Consider the following 22,111-nt stretch of genomic DNA (forward strand, 5'->3'; position numbering starts at 1 on the left):
TAGATTGTATCAATGCCAATTTCCTGACTCTGGTGTTGAACTATATTTATGCATGATGTTACCAGTGGAGAAATGATGTGAAGAGTACATGAGATTTCTCTGTATTATGTCTTACAAGAAAGATATACAAAAAATTATAGAGTCAGAATGAGAGTGAGGAGAGGACTCTTCACTTTTCACCTGTTGCCTAGCTTTCACTGTTTTTGTTTGACTTTATCATATGAATGACTTTTGTAATTACTACTTGTATTTAGGTCTGTAAGAAAGTTGCTTCTAGAAACTTTAAGAAAAAATATATATGTATCTAAGAAAATACATATATTTCCTTATATTAGAAAAAATATATATTTTCCTATATATTTTCTCAGATAAAATATATATAAGAAAATATATCTATATCTTTTATCTAAGGAAAATATATATACATATTTTATCTAAGAAAATATGTATATATATTTTATCTAAGAAAAAATATAGGCTGTTTTGGCAGCATATGTCTAAGGAAAAAATATATATATAAGAAAATACAACTATATTTTATCTAAGAAAATATATAGGTTGTTTTGGCAGCACAAAGCTTGGAATCTGAATTATAATGCAAGAAAATGGTTCAGTACTGAATTGTGGGTATTGGGATAATTGTGAATTTCATATTACATTACAACTGTTGATCAGAGGTGGATGGAGGTAGACACTAAGAGTAAGTATGAAACCCTCCTTGGATTAGAAAAAAAGAGTATTCTTCTATTAACAGTTTTTTTTTTTTAAGTCTGTTCTTTCTTATTTTAAATTCTATTTGGTAGGAGTTCAGAAATGATAATCTGGATCATGAGTGTAAGGATTAGTCCAGAAAGTGTCTAGTTCCTCCAGAGAAGATTAAAGTTAGCCATTGGATTAGGAAAATAGAATGATAAAGACTTTAAAGGAAGACTAGCCCGAGTGGGGCAATAGACATCTACCATAAAACATTATCCCACCTGTAAGCCTCAGAGAAGACTCAGGATTAAGTTAAGCAGTTAATACATTTAGAAGACAATGGGAAGAATGAACAGTTGTACCACAATGTGAATCTAAAATATTTTTAATTTTTCCACTTAAATATTTTTTGTTTACCAGAATGTGATCATTGAAAAAAATTTTTTTTAAAGTATACAAAATCTAAAGATTTTAACATATTTTATTTCATAATTATTATATTAATGTCTGTGTATTATATTTTTATACATCAAAACCTATTGGACTCATACTATATAGTTATGTCTTTCTCCAATCCATATTATATCCTATACTCTTCATTGCAATGTAGGAGACATTTTCTCCTGAAGGTACCATAATTTATTCAAGTAGTCTCCTGCTATTACATGTTTAAGTTGTTCACAATTGTTGATATCAATAAATAGAACTGAGATGAGCATCTTTATTCAGAAACAATCTCCACTCATGATGCTGTGGGCAGCTTTGATTTACAGGAAATTACATTTTTTTTAATTTGGTCTTATTTTTTTTAGATTGGGTATCTTTCCATATTTTTATTTTGTTATTAGTTATACATGTCATGAAGCTCCTTTGAAAAGAGGAGTACTTAATTTGGAGATGTACTTTTGACATCACTTCACAGATAAGCCTAGTAAAGATGATTTTATCCTGGAGAATACTGTAGTCATGGAAAAGGAGAGAAAGGAGGATGACAGAAAGTAACCGGGGGATGAAAGGGGAAAAAAGGGCTCGGCGCCTATAGCTCAACCGGCTAAGGCGCCAGCCACGTACACCTAAGGTGGTGTGTTCGAATCCCCAGCCCGGACCCGCCAAACAACAATGACGGCTGCAACCAAAAAATAGCCGGGCGTTGTGGCGGGTGCCTGTGGTCCCAGCTACTTGGGAGGCGGAGGCAGGAGACTCGCTTGAGCCCAGGAGTTGGAGGTTGCTGTGAGCTGAGATGCCACGGCACTCTACCCAGGGGGACAGCTTGAGGCTCTGTCTCAGAAAAAAAAAAAAAAAAAAGAAAGGGGAAAAAAGGAGATGGGAGAAAAGGCCAGAGGGAGGGATGGAAGGGAAGATGGGACCTGCTTCGAAAGCTTCTCAGAGCTATCAAAGGCTCTCACCTAGTTTCCAACAGTTGTCCAATTGTGGTTTCAGCTTCCAAATAAAGAGTATTCTCAAAGATAAAGACCAGGGATTTGGGATCAACAGTTTGGAAGGGGCCAGGCTCAGTGGCTCATGCCTATAATCCTAGCACTTCTAGCATGCCTGTAATCCTAGGCCAAGGCAGGTGGATCATTTAAGCTCAGGAGTTCTAGACCAGTCTGAATAAAAAAGTGAGACCCTGTCTTTACTAAAAATAGAACAACTAGCCAAGCATTGTTGTGGGTGCCTATAGTCCCAGCTACTTGGGATACTAAGGCAAGGGGATTGCTTGAGCTCAAAAGTTTGAGGTTGCTGTGAGCTATGACGCCATGGCATGCTACCCAGGGCACAGGGTTAGAATCTGTCTGAAAAACAAAACAAACAAAACAACAACAACAACAACAAAACAGTTGGAGGCATGGGAAAGCTATAGGTATGTGGGAGGGAATGTGTTATCCTAGTCTAGGGAGAGAAGCCTCAAGGTTTTCTCAGGGTCCTCACTGAGGTTTAAGGAAGGGAACAATTGAAGAGTGTGCAACTTCCTCAGCCCAAGGCCACTCTGGCCACACTCCCTGCACTGCCTTGCCCTGGCTCTGCTGGTCTATGTTGCTAGGCCTGGTTTAAATATCTGGGCACAGGCTCAGTCACACTCTGGTTCCCCTCTCTGTTCACTCCCACTGGGCCTCTGGTCCCAGCCCTATCTCCGTCATTGTGAGTCTTTAGAAGACAGTAAATGCCACAGTAGTTAGTTGCAAAGTCCATCTGGCTTCGTTTTCTGTCCTTGACAGAAAGACCAAGGGAATTTCTCTGTAAGAGAATGGCAAACTATTCTCACTTCTTCCACACAAGCTATCCAAGGCCAGCTCTGTGACTAGGCTGATGGAGGTCCAGCTCCTCTTCCTCAAACCCTAGAATGGGCAGGATGAGAATATGCCAGCCACCCCAGAGCAGACACAGACAGAAACGTTTGCCTCATGGTATTAAGTTTATTTTGTGAGACAGAATTTGAGGCTTTCTGAAAGATGTGTAAGGCACAGAAGTACAAGCAGCTGCAGGCCCAATGGTGGACCCCTCCCCAGCATCTCTGGGGGCAGGGGCAAGGCAAAGGATACCTCCCTCCATCAGGTAGAGAAACCCAAACCCTAGGGCCCTATGGTGAGGGTGGGGTTTTAATAGATGATCTGCTTTTTATACCAATATACTTCTCTGGGCATCTTAAAGTCTGGCATTCATGGCTGGAGGCACAGGGCCCATCCACTTCTCTCCTGCAGGAAGAAAATCACAGACTCTCCTCACTGTTATCTGCAGGGTTGGCAGCAGAAGTGAGTCCCACCAGGCCCCAGGAATTTTCTAGAAAGATCCCTCCTGGCTTTAAGATACAGACATTTCCTTCTTTGCCATGGGGGTGAAGGTGGCCCTTCCCCATTTAAACTTGAGCAGCACTGTTTTGCATAAGGCTGTGTTGTTGGAAGTGTCAAGAATATTTTTTGCTCTAAACTTTTCCTTCTGGTCAGTTGACATAATGGAGGTGGGGCTGGGTCAAAGGCAGCCCAGTATTGCACCTTTGACTTACCCAGAAGGTACGCCAGCACCTCCATCCGGTCAGAACCAAATAACATGTGGGTTTGGCCGTCCACGTGGGCCACGGTGATGGGCAGCCCAAAGGCCTGAAAAGCAGTTTCAGTGCAGGCAGGAAGGTGATTGTCAGGGGTTGAAGATTTCAACAAGTTTGGGGGGAGGGGAACAGAAACAAAGTAGCCAAAGAGGAATTTGATAAGAGGCCCTTTGGCCCCAGGTGCCTTCTCTAATTCTCAGATGCTCAGTGTATTTTCTATCACCATAGATCTCTTCCCCCCCATTACTTGAGCTCAGGGAAAAGAAAGGAGAAGATAAGACAGGAGTCCTCAAACTTTTTAAATAGGGGGCTAGTTCACTGTCCCTCAGACCTTTGGAGGGCTGGACTGCGGGCCCCAGGATGAGTCAGCTGCTAAGCAGAACAGCCAGCACCAGCAAAAACACCCATTGGGCCAGATAAACGTCCTAGGCGGCTGGATGTGGCCCGCAGGCCGTAGTTTGACGATGCCTGATAAGCGTTGCCAAAGGGCACCAGAGAGACTTATATTGGAGAGGAAGCTTTTGGGCAGCAGCATGGGGATCCATGCCTAGAGATTCTCAGTCTCTATCTTCAGGACAAGGTCTGGGAACACACATGAAGGGTTGCTTACCCCGTATTTGCAGGCTGCCTCGGTGGTCTCCTTGAGCTGGTTCTTCACCTTTGGTGTTGAAATTTTTTCCAGAAGTCCTCGGGCTTGTTCTGCAGACAAACCAGCCTTCTCTGCAGCCTAGAAGGATATGGTGGGGAACACAACTGGGTCAGCATTGTGAATTGTGAGGCTTTCAGGAAAAAGCTCTAATCTTTTTATTTTCTGCCCCCAAGATTTCCTGGGGTTGGCTTTACCCAACCACAAGTAGTCATCAGTTCTTGCCAAGAGAAATAGTTTGTTTTCTCCAAAATCTTGTGATGGGTGAAAAGAGCAGGTGGCACAGAATCATAGTCACAGAAGTTAACACCAGAGGACATCCTAGAGACCAGCTAGCCAGACTTCTTCATTTTACAAATGAGGAGCCTGAAGCCTAGAGGTGCTATATTACTTGCTCAGAGTTACGTAGAGACAATTGAGTCCCTAGAATACAAGTCCAGGGCTCTTTCCTTCCTACTTTTCAGAATTCCTGAATATCTCATGCTTTTGTTCTTTGAATCAAGGGCTGGGCTCCAATTCTTATAGTTTCCTAAGGACTTGAGAAGAAGGCATCTGACTACAGCCACCTACCCGGCTTCAACAAAAGGATAAAGGTTTTGGTTTGTGCTTTGTGGTAGTTTGGGATCTGTGGTTTGCAACCTTGGCTGCACATTTGAATCTCCAGAGGAGCTTTAACAAGTTCTCATGAGCAAGCATGCCATCAGAATTTTGGGGGCCTGGGGAGGTTAGTGCTGAGGTGTTCTAGGTAATATTACTATAGAACCAAGATTAAGAACCACTGCAACTTAACCTTCTAGACCTGAAGTAGGACTTCGGAAGTCATGTAGTCCATCCTAATGAGACATCATCTTTGACTTTGCTATTTTAGAGAATTGTGTGATAGACCAAATGTTTAACAATGGGGAAATGGTTAAGTAAACAAAAAATAAGTTCACTGAATGGAAATATTATGTGGAAACAAAGAATTACACTTTATAAGAATTAAAAATGACATGGAAAATGATTGTTAAATATTAAGTAAAAAAACATATACTTTGTAGGAATAAAGGCACTAGCTGTTCTTTATACACTTAATTTTTGTGTGACTTGTTATTTTAGATATCAAAGTTGAATATGCCTCAGTGGTTGTTTCATAAATTGGAAGGAAAATTTTGTTTTGAATTTTCTGACTTTATCCTGAAGAAAAACTTACTTTTTATACCTTTGTCTGTGGCTGGTTGGTCAATGTTTTGTGGTGTTTCTATTTGTTCTCACTTAGATTTCTGTATGTCTGGCATTAGTTAGTACCCTGCTTTTGTTCAAAATCTCCTGCTTTCTTTCCACTCTGGATGTGTTGGCAGGTTTGTGTTGGAGTCTTTGGAGACTTGTGAATACCCCTCTCCATCTGAGGGTTCTAACAGTTACATCTTTTTCCCACTGATTTCTTTCATGAAAGAAATTCTATCCATGTATTTTCCCACTTTCCCTTTCAACCCTAAGATATTCCTTTGAGAATCCTCTTGGTACCAATTTGTCAGTAATTTGTTGCCTCCAACACAGACATCTTTTCTCCCCAAATAACCATGGCCTTTTCCATGCAATAAGAAAATCACTGCCCTCTTCACCCCCCGCCCCCAACTATCCTCAGATTCCTGGTGAGCACAGTGAGCAGTGTGGAGGGAGGACACTCACGGCCAGAATGCTCTGGGGCTCTGTGATGTCTTCATCCTGGGAAGGTCAGAACACTCAGCAGGAAGGGGGCTGGGAGGGGAGGGGTGTGTAGTATGTCTGTGAATGACAGAGTAGGGCAGGGTGATGGCTCTGGAAGTGGCCCAGGGTGGGGGGTCCTCCCAGAGGATTCCCAAAGCCTTCACCCGTGACCAGATGCGCATCCACAGCTCCCGGGACACTTTCTCCAGGATCTCTGGGTGCTCCAAGTTCACAGCGGTGAGGAACCGCATGGCGGACAGACTTCCTGTAGGGCAGAGGCACTCCTGATGGAGGGCCAGCTCTTCCTTGTTTCTGACACTCCCCAGAGCTCAATCAACCTCAGCCTCTCTCCTGTTTTTCATCATTGATTTACAATTTGCCTGCTCTTCCTCCCTTTCATGCCTGGGTAACCTTCAGCTTTCCAATCCTGATGCTGAGGTTTCCCAAGGAGTGCTTCATTTTGCTCAGGCTCCTGAACCCTCCTTCCTAGCCCTTCAGTCTCGGACTTCTCTCCTCTCCACCGGACACCCTCCCTGCTTCCAACTCTCTTCACCTTTTTCAAGAATCACAGACAAGAAATCCTTGGGAAACTGGAGGGGAACCTGGTGATACTGACTCAGGAGCATAACGTCTCTTCTCAAGTATTGCCCTTTTCGAGGAAGCAGAGCTGGTGGCTTGTTTCCTGCAAGTGGAAGGTTGGACACGGTAGTGAGAGAAGACCTAAGGGTCCTGGGTTTGAGGGACCCCTATCTGGGTCTTCAGCGGAGGGCAACTTCCTAGGTGTCAGTGCCAATATAAAAACCTAGCTGAGGACAGCTCCCCTCGGCCACTGAAACTACTCCCTCCCGAACCGCTCCCTGCAGCCAGCGGTTCTCTCTTCCTACCACTGTCTTTCATGATCCCTGCTATGAGGCTGGGCCGCAACTGCAAGTTGATGTTCCAGATGTTCTGATACCGGCACAGGACCTGCCGAAGCAGAGGTGAAAGACAAGAGCCATGCATAAGACAGACAAAGTGAAACAGCTGAGGGAACGGAGGAGCAGTCTCAAGACAACCAATTAGCCAGAGGTTCTTAAGCGCACAATAGATGAGGACGCCCGTCAGGGTTGGCTAGCTTGCAGCCTGCGGCAGGCAGATTATGTGAGGACTATTTTGCCTATCTGTGGTGGTGGATATCATTAAAATTACGCATGGACCTTCTTTTTTATATCATCAACTTTTAAAAAATTTAATTAATTTTTTTATCGTCAACTTTTAATGTGTAGCTCAAGACAACTCTTTTTCCAACGTGCAGCAGAGAAGAAAAAAGGTTGGACACCCCTGCATGGCAAAACTCTCCACTCCTACACCATGATTACAAGATTTTTGCTCCAGTGGATGGTTTCCATTCTATCCCTTCCCACCCCAATAGCCATCAGACGGCCAAGAGGTGGCTGTGCCATGCATGGACTTCTAGATTTTTTGGAGTTGTCTCTGTTCTTCTCAACCAACGGGAAACTACTGTCTTAGGGCATAAGGGCTCGACTTGGAGCAGCGACTTTATCCTGTTTTAAAGCACAAAGTGACCTTCAGCCCTGGCAAGCTCTCTGCTTATCCTAACCCCGCGGGTAGTGCCAGGAATTTTAGGAGACCTATGTCCTTTCGTCCTGATCACGTTCTTTCCTCTCCCTCACCCTCCAGGCCCCGCCGAGGTGGCTCTCCCTGCGTCACCTCAAAGCCCATCCAGGAGTAGGGTGACAGCACGTCGTAAAAGAGCTCCACGGTGCGCGGTAGGGTCCCCATGGCTGCAGCTCCCGCTGGAGAAGGCAAAGCGAGCCCGGCTCCGGAAGAGCCAAGCGCCAGTTCCTTTCACGCAGCGCGGCTGACACCGCCCCGGGGACCGCCCCCTCTTCAGCCCCAGCGGCACTGCCAAGGTCAAGAGATCCGAGCTGGGCCAGCTCTGTGGGCGGGGCGGGACTGGGCGGGTCCAGCCGAGCGCGCTCCACGGGTGTGGGTGGGGTCGCCAGGGGAGAGCGCGCGCGTGGAGTCTGGGGCGAAGCTCACGGTCTGCGCTGCCTCGCTGTGCGAGTCGCTTAGCCCAATGCCTCCATATCTGATGATGATGATGTTGGGGCCCTGTTGTGAATAATATGGAGTGGGAACAAGAAAAAGATGTACACTTTTATATGTTATTATCTTCATATTTCTGAGAGACGTATCTAGTGTTTAAAAAAAAAAAACTTTAGACAAATTAAATTCAATAGTTTTTTTTTTTTTAGCAAAGAACAACTGGCAAATCAGGCATCACTCAGAGGTTCAGAAAGCTCTGCTGGAGCTCTGCGACTGTAGGCAGTGAGTGTTCACAGACCAGACCATCAAGTACAGGGATAGCTTGATTGACTGCAGCTAGATGTTTTCTTTATTTGCACCTGACCAGTTGGCTACCCGTGGTTGACTGAAGGTTGGCTGATACGGGGCTACCAAACTTGAAAACTTAGACTCCTAAATTAAATTTCAGTTTGGGTACCAAGCTGCATTTTCTTTCTTAGGAATTCAAAGTATGGAGACAGTCTCAGGACCATCCCTTCTTGCTTATTATCACTAGATACTAATTAGAGCTGTTGAAACAAGACATAGTGGAGTAAGTAAATCATTTTAAGTAGCAAAATGTCCAATGGAGGAACAAAACCTGATATAATTATCAAGCATTGGAGGAGGGAGATGGGTGGGATGAGCCAGGGATACCATCTACATTTTAAACCTCAAAAGAGAGTTTATTATATAATTTATAATTCATAATTAATTTGTAGTTTGGAAATCTTTTAGGTAGATTGCTTTTTTAAAATCACTAAAAGATCAATTATTCAATAAATAATATTGAGAAAATGTAGTTGGACCCATACTGCAGACTTCTAAATGGCACATCTCTAAATGGATCAAATATTTTAATGTTAGAAAAAATAAACCAATAAAGTACCTGAGGAACTTATAGAAAAAAATTTTAAAAATCTGAGAGTAGAGACAGCTTTAGTAACTCTACTACTAAACCTTGGAAGACCAATACATGCAATTGCATTTTAAAAATCTGCTTAGCAAAATTCAATAAATTGAAAACATAGCTGCAAAAAATATCCATTCTCATTTCACAGTGAAAAGCTCACATTAAGTGCCCTAATATAGAAAATACTAAAAATCAATACATTAAAAGAAGAGATGCCCAGTGGAAAAATGGGATAATTGAAGTGAACAAAACATTCACAAAAACGGGCATACAGATGGCTCTCAAATATTAGAAAGCTGATTGTATATACTTATGAAAATTGCTAGTTAAACTACACTATGCTATGCTTTTGTCTATCAAGTTAGCAAAGATGGATATGTTTGATGACTCAGTGTTGGCAAAGATTCACAGAAAATCAACCTCTTACGTAACTGGCAGGGTATAAATTGGTTCAACCTCTGGGGAGGAAAGTTTACTGATAGCTTTCTGTTCTACAAATGCTTTGACCCAGAATTAAAAAAAAATTATAACATATATAGTTGCCACATGCAACATGATGTTATTTTTTTAATATGTTATTTTTAATTGATAAATTCTAATTGTATATATTTATGGGACACAATGTGATGTTTTGATATACATGTACAATGTGAAATGATTAAATCAAGCTAATTGACATAGCCATCACTTCACTTAACATTTTTAGTGTTGAGATTTGAAATTTACTCTTCCCAATTTTGAAATATGCCATACATTATTTTTTACTCTAGTCACTATGTTGTGCAATAGAACTTAAAAACTTCTTGCAGTCTAACTGAAAACTTTGTACCCTTTTTACGGTATCTCCCATTGCCCTCCTGTAATGAATCCCCTCCTGTAGTGAATTCCTATAATTTCAAGTTGCCTTGGAATTCATTTTGAATACATGTTTAACTTTCTCACACCAGAAGTGGGGCTCAGTCACCTTTGACACACTTTCTAGTTCTTCACTACATGGAAATGGATGGAGCCACTGGCCAGAGATGAGAATTAGAGCAGTGGTTCTCAACCTGTGGGGGGTACAAACCGTAGGAACTGTATTAAAGGTTCCGGGCATTAGGAAGGTTGAGAACCACTGATTTAGAGCCATCTTGCCCATGTAGCAAACTGAGTTCTCCATTTTTCCTGCCACTTCCTTTGAATAGGCCACCACAACCACTGGCAGTCATTTAATTTACCAGAGATCTTAAAATGATCCCTGCTTTTGAATGTGTTGTACTGTGCTGAGCCTTCCCATGTGGTCTCCAAGGATGAGACACACTACAGAGCTGAATAGGGCCTGGCCATTCAGATCTTGCCCCCCCCCCCGCCCCACCCAGCCCTGCCTCCCACCTCCCTTAGGAACATTGAGCTCACAGGGTTCCCACACCCCATATGGGGTATCTGGACCCTGGAACCTCCAGAGCCACAGTTCCTGGTCTACAGAACAGTCCCATGAGTTGGTGTAGGGGTGTGTGTGTGTGGGGAGGGGGTTGAGTGAGCTCCACTGAGGATCCTGGTACAGAAATGGAGGGCAAAGAGGGGAGAGTGGCCCTCCACCCTTTACCCCACTCTCAGCTGGTGCCTCCACTCTTGAGGGCCACACCTGAAAATACTGCTGAGCTAGAGTTGGGAGGGCCCTTGTTCCTTTCCCTTTACCCTCACTTGATCTTGCCCAACCCCACCCCTTCTTTGTATTCACACCTATTTTTCTGGCTATAGACTGCCTGCTGTCCTCTCTTCTTTCCTGTTGACCCCAGTCTTCCTTTGCAGGGCCACCCTCTTCCTGGGGAGCAGCTTGGGGGACACCTCACATTCCTTCTGAGTGGCCCTACTTGGTCTAAGCCCCACACGCAGCTGTGGGCCTGTGCACCGAGACTATGCTGGGACAATCCCTTTTTGGTACCTTCTGGGTGCCTGCCCCATGGCAGAGCCTTCACTTTCCTGGGCAATTGTGTACTGCTCTCTCTCTCATATCTCTCTTTGTCTCTCTCTCTCACACATACACTGTCACACCCACACTCACATACACACTCACACTCTCATACTCTTTCATACTCATGCTCACACACTGTCACTCATGACTCTTGTGCTTATACTCACCCACACACAGTCACATGCACTCTCAATATCCTCTCTCTCACACTCATTCTCACACACACTCTCATACTCACACACATACACACTCTTATAGTTCATATTTGATATGATTTTAATCCTCTAGAATTTGTTAAACCTGTTCTGTGGCCTAACATATTGATCTATCCTGGAGAATGTTCCATGTTCTCTTGAGAAGAATGTGTACTTTGTTACTGTTGGACGGACTGTTCTGTATATTTCTGTTAGTTCCATTTGGTCTTACATGTAAATAAAGTGCAGTGTTGCCTTATTATTTTCTGTCTAAATGATCAGTTCATTGCTGAGAGTGGGATATTAAAGTCCCCTACTATTATTTTATTGTAGATTATCTTTCCCTTTAGATCAGGGGTCCTCAAACTTTTTAAACAAGAAGCCAGTTCACTGTTCCTCAGACTGTTGGAGGGCCCAACTGCAGGCCTTAGGATGAGTCGTCTGCTAAGCAGGACAGGCAGAGGCAGCAAAAACACCCAGTGGGCCAGATAAATGTCCTAGGAGGGCCTCATGTGGCCCACGGGCTGTAGTTTGAGGACACCTCCTTTAGACCATTCAGTAGTTGCTATATTATGTATTTGGACACTCCAATGTTGGCTGCATGTACATTTGCAATTGTTATGCCCTATTCATGAATTGAACCCTCTATTATTACACATAAGCTTCTTTGTCTTTTTGTTTTTTACCATTTTGACCTAAAGTCTGTTTTATATGATGTGAGTGTATCTAATAATGCTGTCTTCTGGCTTCCATTTGGATGGGATATCTTTTCCCATCTCTTTAACTTTGAGTCTCTGTGTGTCCTTACTGGTGAAGCAAATCTCTTGAAAGAGCAGATGGTTGAGTCTCTTTTTAAAAATCTATTCAGCCACTCTCTTTTGATGGAGAATTTGATGAATTTACATTTGAGGTTATTGATAGGACTTTCTGCAGACATTTTGTAATTTGTTTTCTCATTTTTTTTTTATCCTTTGTTTAATTTTTCATCTCTTGCTATCTTTTGTGGTTTAATGGTTTTCTGTAGTGGTATACTGTAAATACTTTCTATTTCTCTTTCTTTCATTTTTTATTTTTATTTTTTTGACAATCTTGCTCCATCACTCTCAGTGACATCATCATTGCCCACTGCAACCTCAAACACCTGTGCTCAAGCAATCCTTCTGCCTCAGCCTCCTGAGTAGGTGGGACTACAGGTGCATGTCATAACACCTGGGTAGTTTATCTAATTTTTTGTAGAGTCAGGATATTGCTCTGGCCTAGGCTGGTCTTGGAACTCCTGACTTCAAGTGATCTTCTTGCCTTACCCTCCCAAATTTCTAGGATCATAGGTGTTAATTACCACACCTAACCAAATCCTTTCTTTTTATGTATTGTCCAACGTCTACAGACTTTTGCTTAGTGGTTGCTATGAAGCTTACATAAAGCATTTTATACTTACAAACTATTTTAAACTGATAATAATTTTAATCACATACAAAAACTTTATACTTTTACTCCCCTACACAGTTTTAATAATAGTTATATCAAAATTTACATAATTTTAAACTTCTATCTCTTAACAACTAATAAGTTGTAGCTATAGTTGTTTTTTAGTAATTTTGTATTTTAACCTTCGTAATAGAGATTAGCTTGCTTTACATACCACCATTATAGTAGGAAAGTATTCTGAGTATAGAAGTGACCCCACCCATCACCCTCCCTCCCTCAATCCATCCTCCTCCCCTCCCCTCTCCCATTCCCCTTCCCACATTCTAAGGCTATAATTAGGTTATGACATTCCTATGAAAGCTATGAATTAGTTTCAAAATAGGGCTGTGTACATTGGATACTTTTTCTTCCATTCTTGAGATACTTTGCTAAGAAGAACATTTTCCAATTCCATCCATATAAACATGAAGGAGGTAAAGTCTCCATCTTAAAGAAATCTTTTTTATACATATAAGGCAGGACTAGTGGTGACAAACATTTTTAGATTTTATTTGAATGGAAATTTTTTCTTTCTCCCTGATTTCTGAAGACTTCTTTGATGGATACGGTATTCTTGGTTGATAGTTTTCTTTCAGCACTTTGAATATATCATTCCACTATGTCCTGGTCTCCAGGGTTTCTGCTGAAACATCCATTGTTAGATGAATTGAGAATCACTAGTATGTGATATGTTGCTTGTTTCTTGCTGCTTTCAGGATTCTTCCTTCATCTTTAATTTTTGATAATACGCCTAACAATTTTTATAATATATCTTGGTGAACTACTCTTTGGATTTACTTTGATTGGAGACCTCTGAGCTTCCTGTACCTAGATGTTATCATCTTTCACCATATTTGGAAAGTCTTCAGTCATTTAAAAAATGCTTTCTGGATCTTTCTCTCTCTTTCTTCTTTCTGCTACTTGTATTAAATTAAACTCTCTTGATTATGTCCCATAATTCCAATAGGATTTCTTTATTTTTTAAATGTTTTAAATTTTGCTTTTTTAACTAAATAATCTTAAATTTACTGTCTTCAACCTCATTGATTTCTTATTCTGCTCAAGTGAATCTACTGCTGAAACATTTTATTAAACTTTCAGTTCATTTATTGTATTTTTTATCTCTAGAACTTTTTCATTGTTTCTATTTCTTTTCCAAATTCATTTTTTAAATTTCAGATAAATGTATGGTATATATGATTAGGTTACATAGTTTCCTTTTATAGGGTCAAAGTCTAAGTTGTAGATGTATCCTTCACCTGGGACGTGTACAATATACCCATGCAATGTACCCATTTGGTGGAAATTTACCCATCCTTTTTGCCCCTACTTGAATGTTATTGAGCTTTTTCTCAAATGATCTTGTAGGTGTTGATCTACTAGTTATGATTTAGTACTGAGTGTATATAGTGTTTGTTTATCTATTCTTATGGCACTTCTCTTAGGAGAATGGTCTCCATTTCCATTCAGGTTGTTACAAAACATACAAAATCTCCATATTTTTATGGCTGAATAATATTCCATTGTGTACATATGCCACAATTTATTATTTATGTGTGTATGTATGTATTAAAGGGTACTTGGGTTGTGAATTGTGAAGCTAAAAACATTTGAGTGAAAATGTTTTTATGATAAAATGTCTTTTTTTTTCCTTTTGGATAAATACATAGTAGTAGGATTGCAGGATCAAATGGTAAGTCTACTTTTGGTTCTTTGAAGAATTTGAATACTACTTTCCATAGAGGTTGTAATGGTTTGCAGTCCAACCAACAGTGTATGAATGTTCCTTTCTCTTTGCATCCACACCAGCATCTGTTGCTTGGAGATCTTATGACGTGGGGCATTCTTATTGGGGTTAAGTGATATTTCAATGTGGTTTTGATATGCATTTCCCTGATGACTAGGGATGAAGAACATTTTTTAATGTGTTTGTTGGCCATTAGTCTATCATCATAAGAGAAGTTTCGGTTTACATTTCTTGCCTGGATTTTATGGTAAGAGATTTACTTTCCTTCAGTTATTTATAGTCTCTGGTAATTTGCCCTTTGTCAGATGTGTAAGATGCATATATCTTCTCCCATTTGGTAGGTTGTCTCTTTGCTTTGTTGGTTATGTCCTTAGCTGTTCAGAACCTTTTATCTTGATCAAGATCCATTTATTTATTTGATTGCCGTAATTGCCTTTGGGATCTTCTTCATAAATTCTTTCCCTAGGCCAATATCATTAAGAATTTTCCCCACATTTTCTTCTAGAACTTTTATGGTTTTGTGTCTTAAGTTTAAATCTTTTATCCATTATGAGTGAGTGAGAGGTGTGGGTCCTGTTTCAGTCTTTTACATGTGGCTCGCCCTATATTATTAAGGGATTCATCCTCCCCACTCAAGGGATGCTTTTATTTGCTTTGTCAAAGATCACATAGCTGTATGAGGCTGGTTTCATCTCTAGATTCTCTGTTCTGTCCTATAAGTCTATGTCTCTATTTTTATGCCAATACCATGCTGTTTTGATTGCTGTAGATTCGTAGTTTAGCCTGAAGTCTGGATGTGATGGCTCCAGATTTGTTTTTATTTTGTAGAATGGGACTAGCTACTTTTTTCTGATTCCATATGATGTTTAGAACAATGTTTTCAAGATCTGCGAAATGACATTGGTATTTTAACAGGGATTATATTGAATCTGTAGACTGTTTGGAGAAGTATAGACATTTTAACAATGTAGATTCTTTTTAGCCATGAGCATGATATGTTCTTCCATCTGTTAACATCCTCTGCAGTATCTTTTCTCAGTGTTTTGTAGTTCTTTCTGTAGTGATCCTCCACATAATTTGCTAAATATATTTTGAGATATTTCATTTTCTCTGATGCTGCTGTGAAGAAATTGTGTACTTGGTTTGTTTCTCAGCTTGACTGTTGTTAGGGTATACGAAGGCCACTGATTTGTATATATTGATTTTATAACCTCAGATGTTGCTGTATTTCTATATCAATTTCAGGAATCTATATCAATCCCAAGAGTCTGTGTGGGTTTCTGTGTATAAGATCATATCATCAGCAAAGAGTGATAGTTTGACCTTCTCTGTCCCCATTTGGATACCCTTGACATCTGATTGCTGTGGCTAGAACTTCCAGCACTATGTTGAATAATAGTGGTGATAGTGGACATCCTTGTCTGGCTCCAATTCTAAGTGAGAATAGTTTTAGTTTTTATCCATTCAAAATAATGTTGCCTGTGTTTTGTCATAGATGATGTCTATCAATTTACAGAATGTCCTATCTATGCCAATTTTCTTAAGTGTTCTTATCGAAAAAATAGTGCCGAAGTTTGTCAAATACTTTTTCTGCAGCTATTTAGAGGATCATATAGTCTTTGTTTTTACTTCTGTTTATGTGGTGAATTGCATTTATAGATTTGCATGTGTTGAACTAGCTTTGGTTGGATTCCTTCTTTCTCAAACTTTTAAAATATTGTTTTGTAAATTTTATTTAATTTTTAAACTATATTTTCTTGTGATTCTCTGAACTTTAAAACAATTTTTTTTCTGAAATTTTCATCAGTCATTTCATAGATTTCATTTTTTAGGGTCCATATTTAGAACTTTATTAGTTTCTTTTCTTTTTTCTTTTTTAGAGACAAGATATTTCTCTGTCACCCAGGCTGGACTGTGGTAGTAAGATCATAGCTCACTGCAGCCTCAAACTCCTGGGCCTGAATGAATTTCCTGCCTCAGCCTCCTGAGTAGCTAGGATTCCAGATGTGTGCCATAGTGCTAAGTTAATTTGCTTTTTATTTTTTATAGACACAGAATCTTACCATGTTGCACAGACTGGTCTTGACCTTCTGGCCTCTAGTGATCCTCCCACCTCAGCCTTCCAAAGTGCTGGGGTTATAAGCATGAGCCACCATGCCTGGCCTGAACTTTATTAGTTTCTTTTAGTGGTATTGTGCTTCTCTAATTTGTTGTTATCCTGTGTCCTTTTGTTGGTATCTGCATATTTGAAGAAGTAGTCATCTCATTCAGCTTTTGTGGGTGTTTTGGTGGCCATAGACCCTCACTATTTAGTCTTGCCTGAGACTTTGGATGGTCAGCTGGTAGTGACTATGGGTAAACAGACTTTGTTTTCATGTTCTTAGTTGGCCTAGGCTGTTGCCTGTGCTATGAGGTTGGGTGGGGCTGTTGGCTGTGCTATGTGTTCAGGCAGAGCTGCTGACTGGGCTCCGCAATCACCTCTGATTGAGCAAGGCTGCAGGCTGTATTTTCTAAATGGGAAACTGGAAGTTCTAGTTCCAAAAATTTCTTTGGAATCTTTGGTTGTGTAGGGGTGCAGTCTTGGTTTCTGGGTCGTGGTGTTCATTGTTTTGTCACTTAGGATGAGCATACCCAGAGGCGAAGCTCCATAAATATGTACAGTTTTGAGCTTATCTCCATGTCTAGGCCTGGAAAGAGCCCTAAGTTGCGCACTGATTCTGGGCATGGTTACTGCTTGATCTCTATAGTTTGATATAGCCAGATATTCTTATCTGCAGATATGTGGGGACTTGGGCTTGCTTTCCTATGTATTGCAGCATTAAAAGAAAACACAACATGCAGGTGCTGGTGCATATGTGGAGAGGGGAACACTTTTACACTGTTGGTGGGACTGCAAACTAATACAGCCTCTTTGGAAAGAAGTATGGAGAAACCTCAAAGAACTTAAATTAGATTCTCCATTTGACCCTGCAATCCATTACTAGGCATCTACCCAAAAGAAAAAAAAAATCATTGTGGCATATGCATACCATGGAATACTATTCAGCCATAAAAATGATGGTGACTTCATATCTTTTATATTATCTTGGATGGAGTTGAATCACATTCTTCTTAGTAAAGAATCACATTCTTCTTTCCACCAGAATGGAAAAACAATTATCCAATGTACTCAGTACTAATATGAAGCCAGTAGATAATCTAATGCATGTCCACATAAGAGAAAAGCTTATTTCAGTTCAAGTTGGGGGGAGGGGTAATAAGGGAGGAGGAGGGGAGTGAGGTGCTCCCATTAAATGGGTGTGGTGTGGGGTGGTTCAGCATACCTTTTGAGTATGGACATAACCACAAGAGGTTATGGTTATATTTTACCTAACACAATTTTGACCTAGTTGTTTATAAACCTCACATTAACCTGAAATAGAAATGAAAAATCAAACATTCCTAGCAGATTGGAAACTTCTTAAATGTTCATCATTATGGGGCTAATTCAATACAACAATATTTAGAATACTTTGTAACTTTATAAAGAATCTGATTGTTCCTTTTTACATTAATGTTGGATGCTGTCCTATGTATTAACAAGTAAAAAAAACCCCAAATGTTAAACAGTGCATATTATTGTTATTTTAAAGGGCTTTAAAGTACTCTGTGAGTATGTGAGTACATATGTGTACATACATACTTCTTAATATTGCTGAATGGAAAGACAAAGAACTGACACAATTGTTTCCTTTTAAATTTTTTTTTTTTTTTTTTAAGAGACAGAGTTTCACTTTGTCACCCTCGGTAGAGTGCCATGGCCTCACAGCTCACAGCAACCTCTAGCTCTTGGGCTTAGGCGATTCTCTTGCCTCAACCTCCTGAGTAGCTGGGTCTACAGGTCCCCACCACAACGCCCGGCTATTTTTGTTGTTGTTGTTGTTGTTGCAGTTTAGCTGGGGCCAGGTTTGAACCCACCACCCTTGGTATATGGGGCCAGCGCCCTACTCACTGAGCCAGAGACGCTGCCTCACACTTGTTTCCTTTTAAGAAGAAGAGGTAGGTGACTGAGTGCTAAGGTATGAGGGAGAGTTTTGTTGTACATAACATTTAATGTGTTTTAATTTTTTACCTATGTGAGGAAATTATCTACCCAAAGATAGATATAAAGGAAGGAAGAAAAGAAGAATCATAGGGATAGGGCAGGATGGAGGGAAAGAGGAAGGCAGAAAAGGAAGGGAGGAAGTTGCCTTTAGGCACTTAAACCAGCAGAAGAGGGAAGGGATTAGAAGGTGACCTTTATTACTTATATTACTTATTATCATTTGTATATTTTACTTTGCTTTAAGGAAAATGCCAGTAGTAAGCCCACATGGCAATGCGTGTGACAAGATAAGATATTTGCTAATACACGTGTGAATATTTACATCACTGGTTTTCAACGCTTGACGTTTTCCTAAGAATTTCTCAAGGGTTATGTGAAATTCTGTGTCTTGGCTCAGCGCCAGTGGCTCAAGCGGCTAGGGTGCCAGCCACATACACCTAAGGTGGTGGGTTCGAATCCCCAGCCCGGGCCCGCCAAACAACAACGATGGCTGCAACCAAAAAATAGCCAGGCGTTGTGGCGGGCACCTGTAGTCCCAGCTACTTGGGAGGCTGAGGCAGGAGACTCGCTTGAGCCCAGGAGTTGGAGGTTGCTGTGAGCTGTGATGCCATAGCACTCTACCCAGGGGGATAGCTTGAGGCTCCTTCTCAAAGAAAAAAAAAAAAGAAATTCTGTGTCTTGGTTTCTCACTTATGAAAACATACCAAAAAGTAAGAGAGTGAAGTTGACATTATGGTAATTCTAATCTTGGATGTGCTAATGCTATATTAAAAGAGATAAACTCAGCTTGGCGCCTGTGGCTCAAGTGGCTAAGGCGCCAGCCACATACACCTAAGGTGGTGGGTTTGAATCCAGCTGGGGCCCACCAAACAACAATGATGGCTGCAACCAAAAAACAGCTGGGCATTGTGGTGGGTGCCTGTGGTCCTAGCTACTTGGGAGGCTGAGGCAGAAGACTCGCTTGAGGCCAGGAGTTGGAGGTTGCTGTGAGCTGTGATGTCATAGCACTCTACCCAGGCGGACAGCTTGAGGCTCTGTCTCAAAAAAAAAAAAGAAAAAAGAAAAAGAAAGAGATAAACTCCGGCAAACTGGGGTAATTTAAATATGAGTAATACAAATTTAAGTGGAACATTTCACAGTTTATCAGGACATACCAGTGTGACAATATGAAAGCTGAGAATAGCTAATATATATTTTAAATATATCCTTATAAAATATGTATGCACATGGACAAAAGAAAAAAAAGTATAAAAATGAAAATGCCTGTATTAAGCATCATTAAGCAACTTTTCTTAATTTCTCAGATTCTCTTTAAGGCCTTGATAATGCTTTCTTTTCTCCTTCCTTCCTTTCTTCCTTGCTTCCTTCCTTCCTCCCTCCTCCCTCTCTCCCTTCCTTTTCTCTCCCTCCCTTCCTTCCTTCTTTACTTCTTTCCTTCCTTCCTTCCTCCCTTCCCTTCCCTTCCCCTCCCCTCCCCTCCCCTCCTCTCCCCTTCCCTTCTCTCTTTCCTCTCTCCTTCCCTCCCTCCTTCTCCCTTTTTTCCTCTCTCCCTTCCTCCACCCTTCTTTCAACAGCTTCATTGAGGTATAACTGACAAATAAACTACACATATTTAAAATGTGCAGATAAATTTTGACATGTATATACACCTGTGAAATTGCCAGCACAATCAAGATAGTGAAGAGTTATACCACCCCCAAAAGTTCCCTTGTGACCCTTGGCAATCCTTCCAGGGTCGTTGTTTCATACTGTCACCACTGGGAAGTAGACTCCTAGAGATCAGAGGGAAGGATCTTCATTAGGGATAGACTATGATCACCACCTGTGAGAAGGAAGAGACAAGAAAGGAAGGGAAGAAAAGGGAAGGCGAGGGAGTCAGGCCGAGGGAGAGGCTGGGCAGTGATGCTATGGGGTTGTCTTAACACAGGCCTCAGGTGACCCCATGAGGAATTCTGACACTGGATGGTCCCTTAGACTTGTTCTGAGTTCAGGTGAGTTGGCGGGGCTTTGCAGCCACAGGATATGGGGTCCCCTGGGAAGGGCCCTGACCAGCCAGTAGTGCCCCACTGGCCTGGTTTATGTCTGAAAGGAACATCACAGCACCCCCTGATGTACTCATCCTGATACTTCTCCCATCCTGACAGTTCTTTGAAAGTAATGTTATTAGGGGAACATAGTTCAAATGTGGGAAGGGAAGGGATATGGACATTTTTTCAGGGACTAATTTTTTTTTTTAGAATTTGAAGGGGCAATGAGACCTTAAATTCAGGTATAAAAAGGATTCACTTGTTCATTAATTCACACTTTCATTCATTCCACTTGTGCAAGGTTTTTGACCTTAGTGCTACTGACATATGGGACTGGATGATTCTTAGGTGGGTGGGGCTGTTGTGTTTACCGTAGGATATTTTTATAGCATCTCTGGCCTCTCCCCATGGGATGCCAATAGCAATCCCCCTGTATCTGAGTCATGAAAATCAAATATTATGCTAAATAGAAGAATACAGATACAAAGGATTAAATACTGTGTGATTTTATTTATATGAAACTTCCAGAAAAGAAAGAAAGCAGATCAGTAGTTTCTCCCAAGGCTGGCAATGAAAGTGAGGATTGACTGAAAATTGGCATGAGGAAACTTTTGAGGTGACAGAGTTGCCAAATGTCTCCTGGTGACATCAAAATAACCCTTTGTTGAGAACTACTGCTCTGATGTTTCTTGAGTGTCTCTTCTGTCATATGTACTCTCTTGAGTCCTTGGGGGATACAAGCACTCAGTTAATCCTTTGAAGGATGTCAAGACGGAAAAAGTTGAATACAAATTCAGTGTAAAGTGTGTGTGTGTGTGTGTGCGCGCGCGTGCGTGCATGCACACTGTGTGATAAGTGGGACAATGAATTAGGGATAGCTTCTGGGGAGGTGACCTTCCATGAAGACTTGAAGTATAGGTAAGAAGGAGACAATTGAGAGGGTCTTAGTCAGGGCTGCAGTTATAGAATACCATAGGCTAGTGCTTATAAATAACAAATTTATTTCCCACAGTCCTGGAGGCTGGGAACCCAGGATCAATAGGCTAGCAGATCTGGTGTCTGCTGAGGGCTGACCTCCTGGTTTATAAAGTCTTCTTCTTCCTGTGTCCTCACATGTGGAGGAGACAGAGTGTTCTCTACTGTCTCTTACAGAAGGCAAATTACCTCATTTATGAAGCCCCCACCCTCATGACCTCATCACCTTCCACAGGCCCTGCCTCCTTGTATCATCACCGTGGGGGTTAGGATTTCAACTTACGAGTTTAGTGAGAGAAACAACCAGTTTGTCTATAGCTGAGAGGGAAAGCCGGTGTATGTTATACAGAGATCCAGCAACAGATGCAAAAGCCCATTATCTGAGATTTGAGGAATAAAGATAAATTCTTTTTAGCTGAAGAATTTGAAGGCAGGCAGAGGCGAGACGTGAGGTTAGAGGCAAAGTCATGTGATGAGTTTCACAATCTCTGCTGGAATAACCTTAAGCTTAGTGTGATTTTAAAAACATATTTTATAGAAGAGCAGTAATGCCATTGCTTGAGTATTCAGAATTGCTTCCTGTGGTGTGGAAAAATATAGGACTGTTAG

The 22,111-nt window shown here is 41.2% G+C and overlaps 1 protein-coding gene across 1 annotated transcript; it reads right to left on the minus strand.

The window, feature by feature from the left end:
* Positions 1-3,088: 3,088 nt before the first annotated feature.
* GSTK1 (glutathione S-transferase kappa 1) lies at positions 3,089-7,938 on the minus strand. The gene is made up of 8 exons (XM_003791548.3): positions 7,785-7,938; positions 6,959-7,040; positions 6,628-6,756; positions 6,239-6,339; positions 6,057-6,092; positions 4,350-4,466; positions 3,698-3,791; positions 3,089-3,389 (listed from the first exon to the last, which is right to left on the minus strand). Exons 1-8 carry the CDS (start codon positions 7,854-7,856, stop codon positions 3,340-3,342), a joined length of 681 nt encoding a protein of 226 aa, XP_003791596.1. The 5' UTR covers positions 7,857-7,938; the 3' UTR covers positions 3,089-3,339.
* Between the last annotated feature and the right edge of the window lie 14,173 nt (positions 7,939-22,111).

This window comes from Otolemur garnettii, unplaced genomic scaffold (genome assembly GCF_000181295.1).
Source record: "Otolemur garnettii isolate 467f Iridium unplaced genomic scaffold, OtoGar3 scaffold00049, whole genome shotgun sequence".
NCBI classification, from domain to species: Eukaryota; Metazoa; Chordata; class Mammalia; order Primates; family Galagidae; genus Otolemur; species Otolemur garnettii.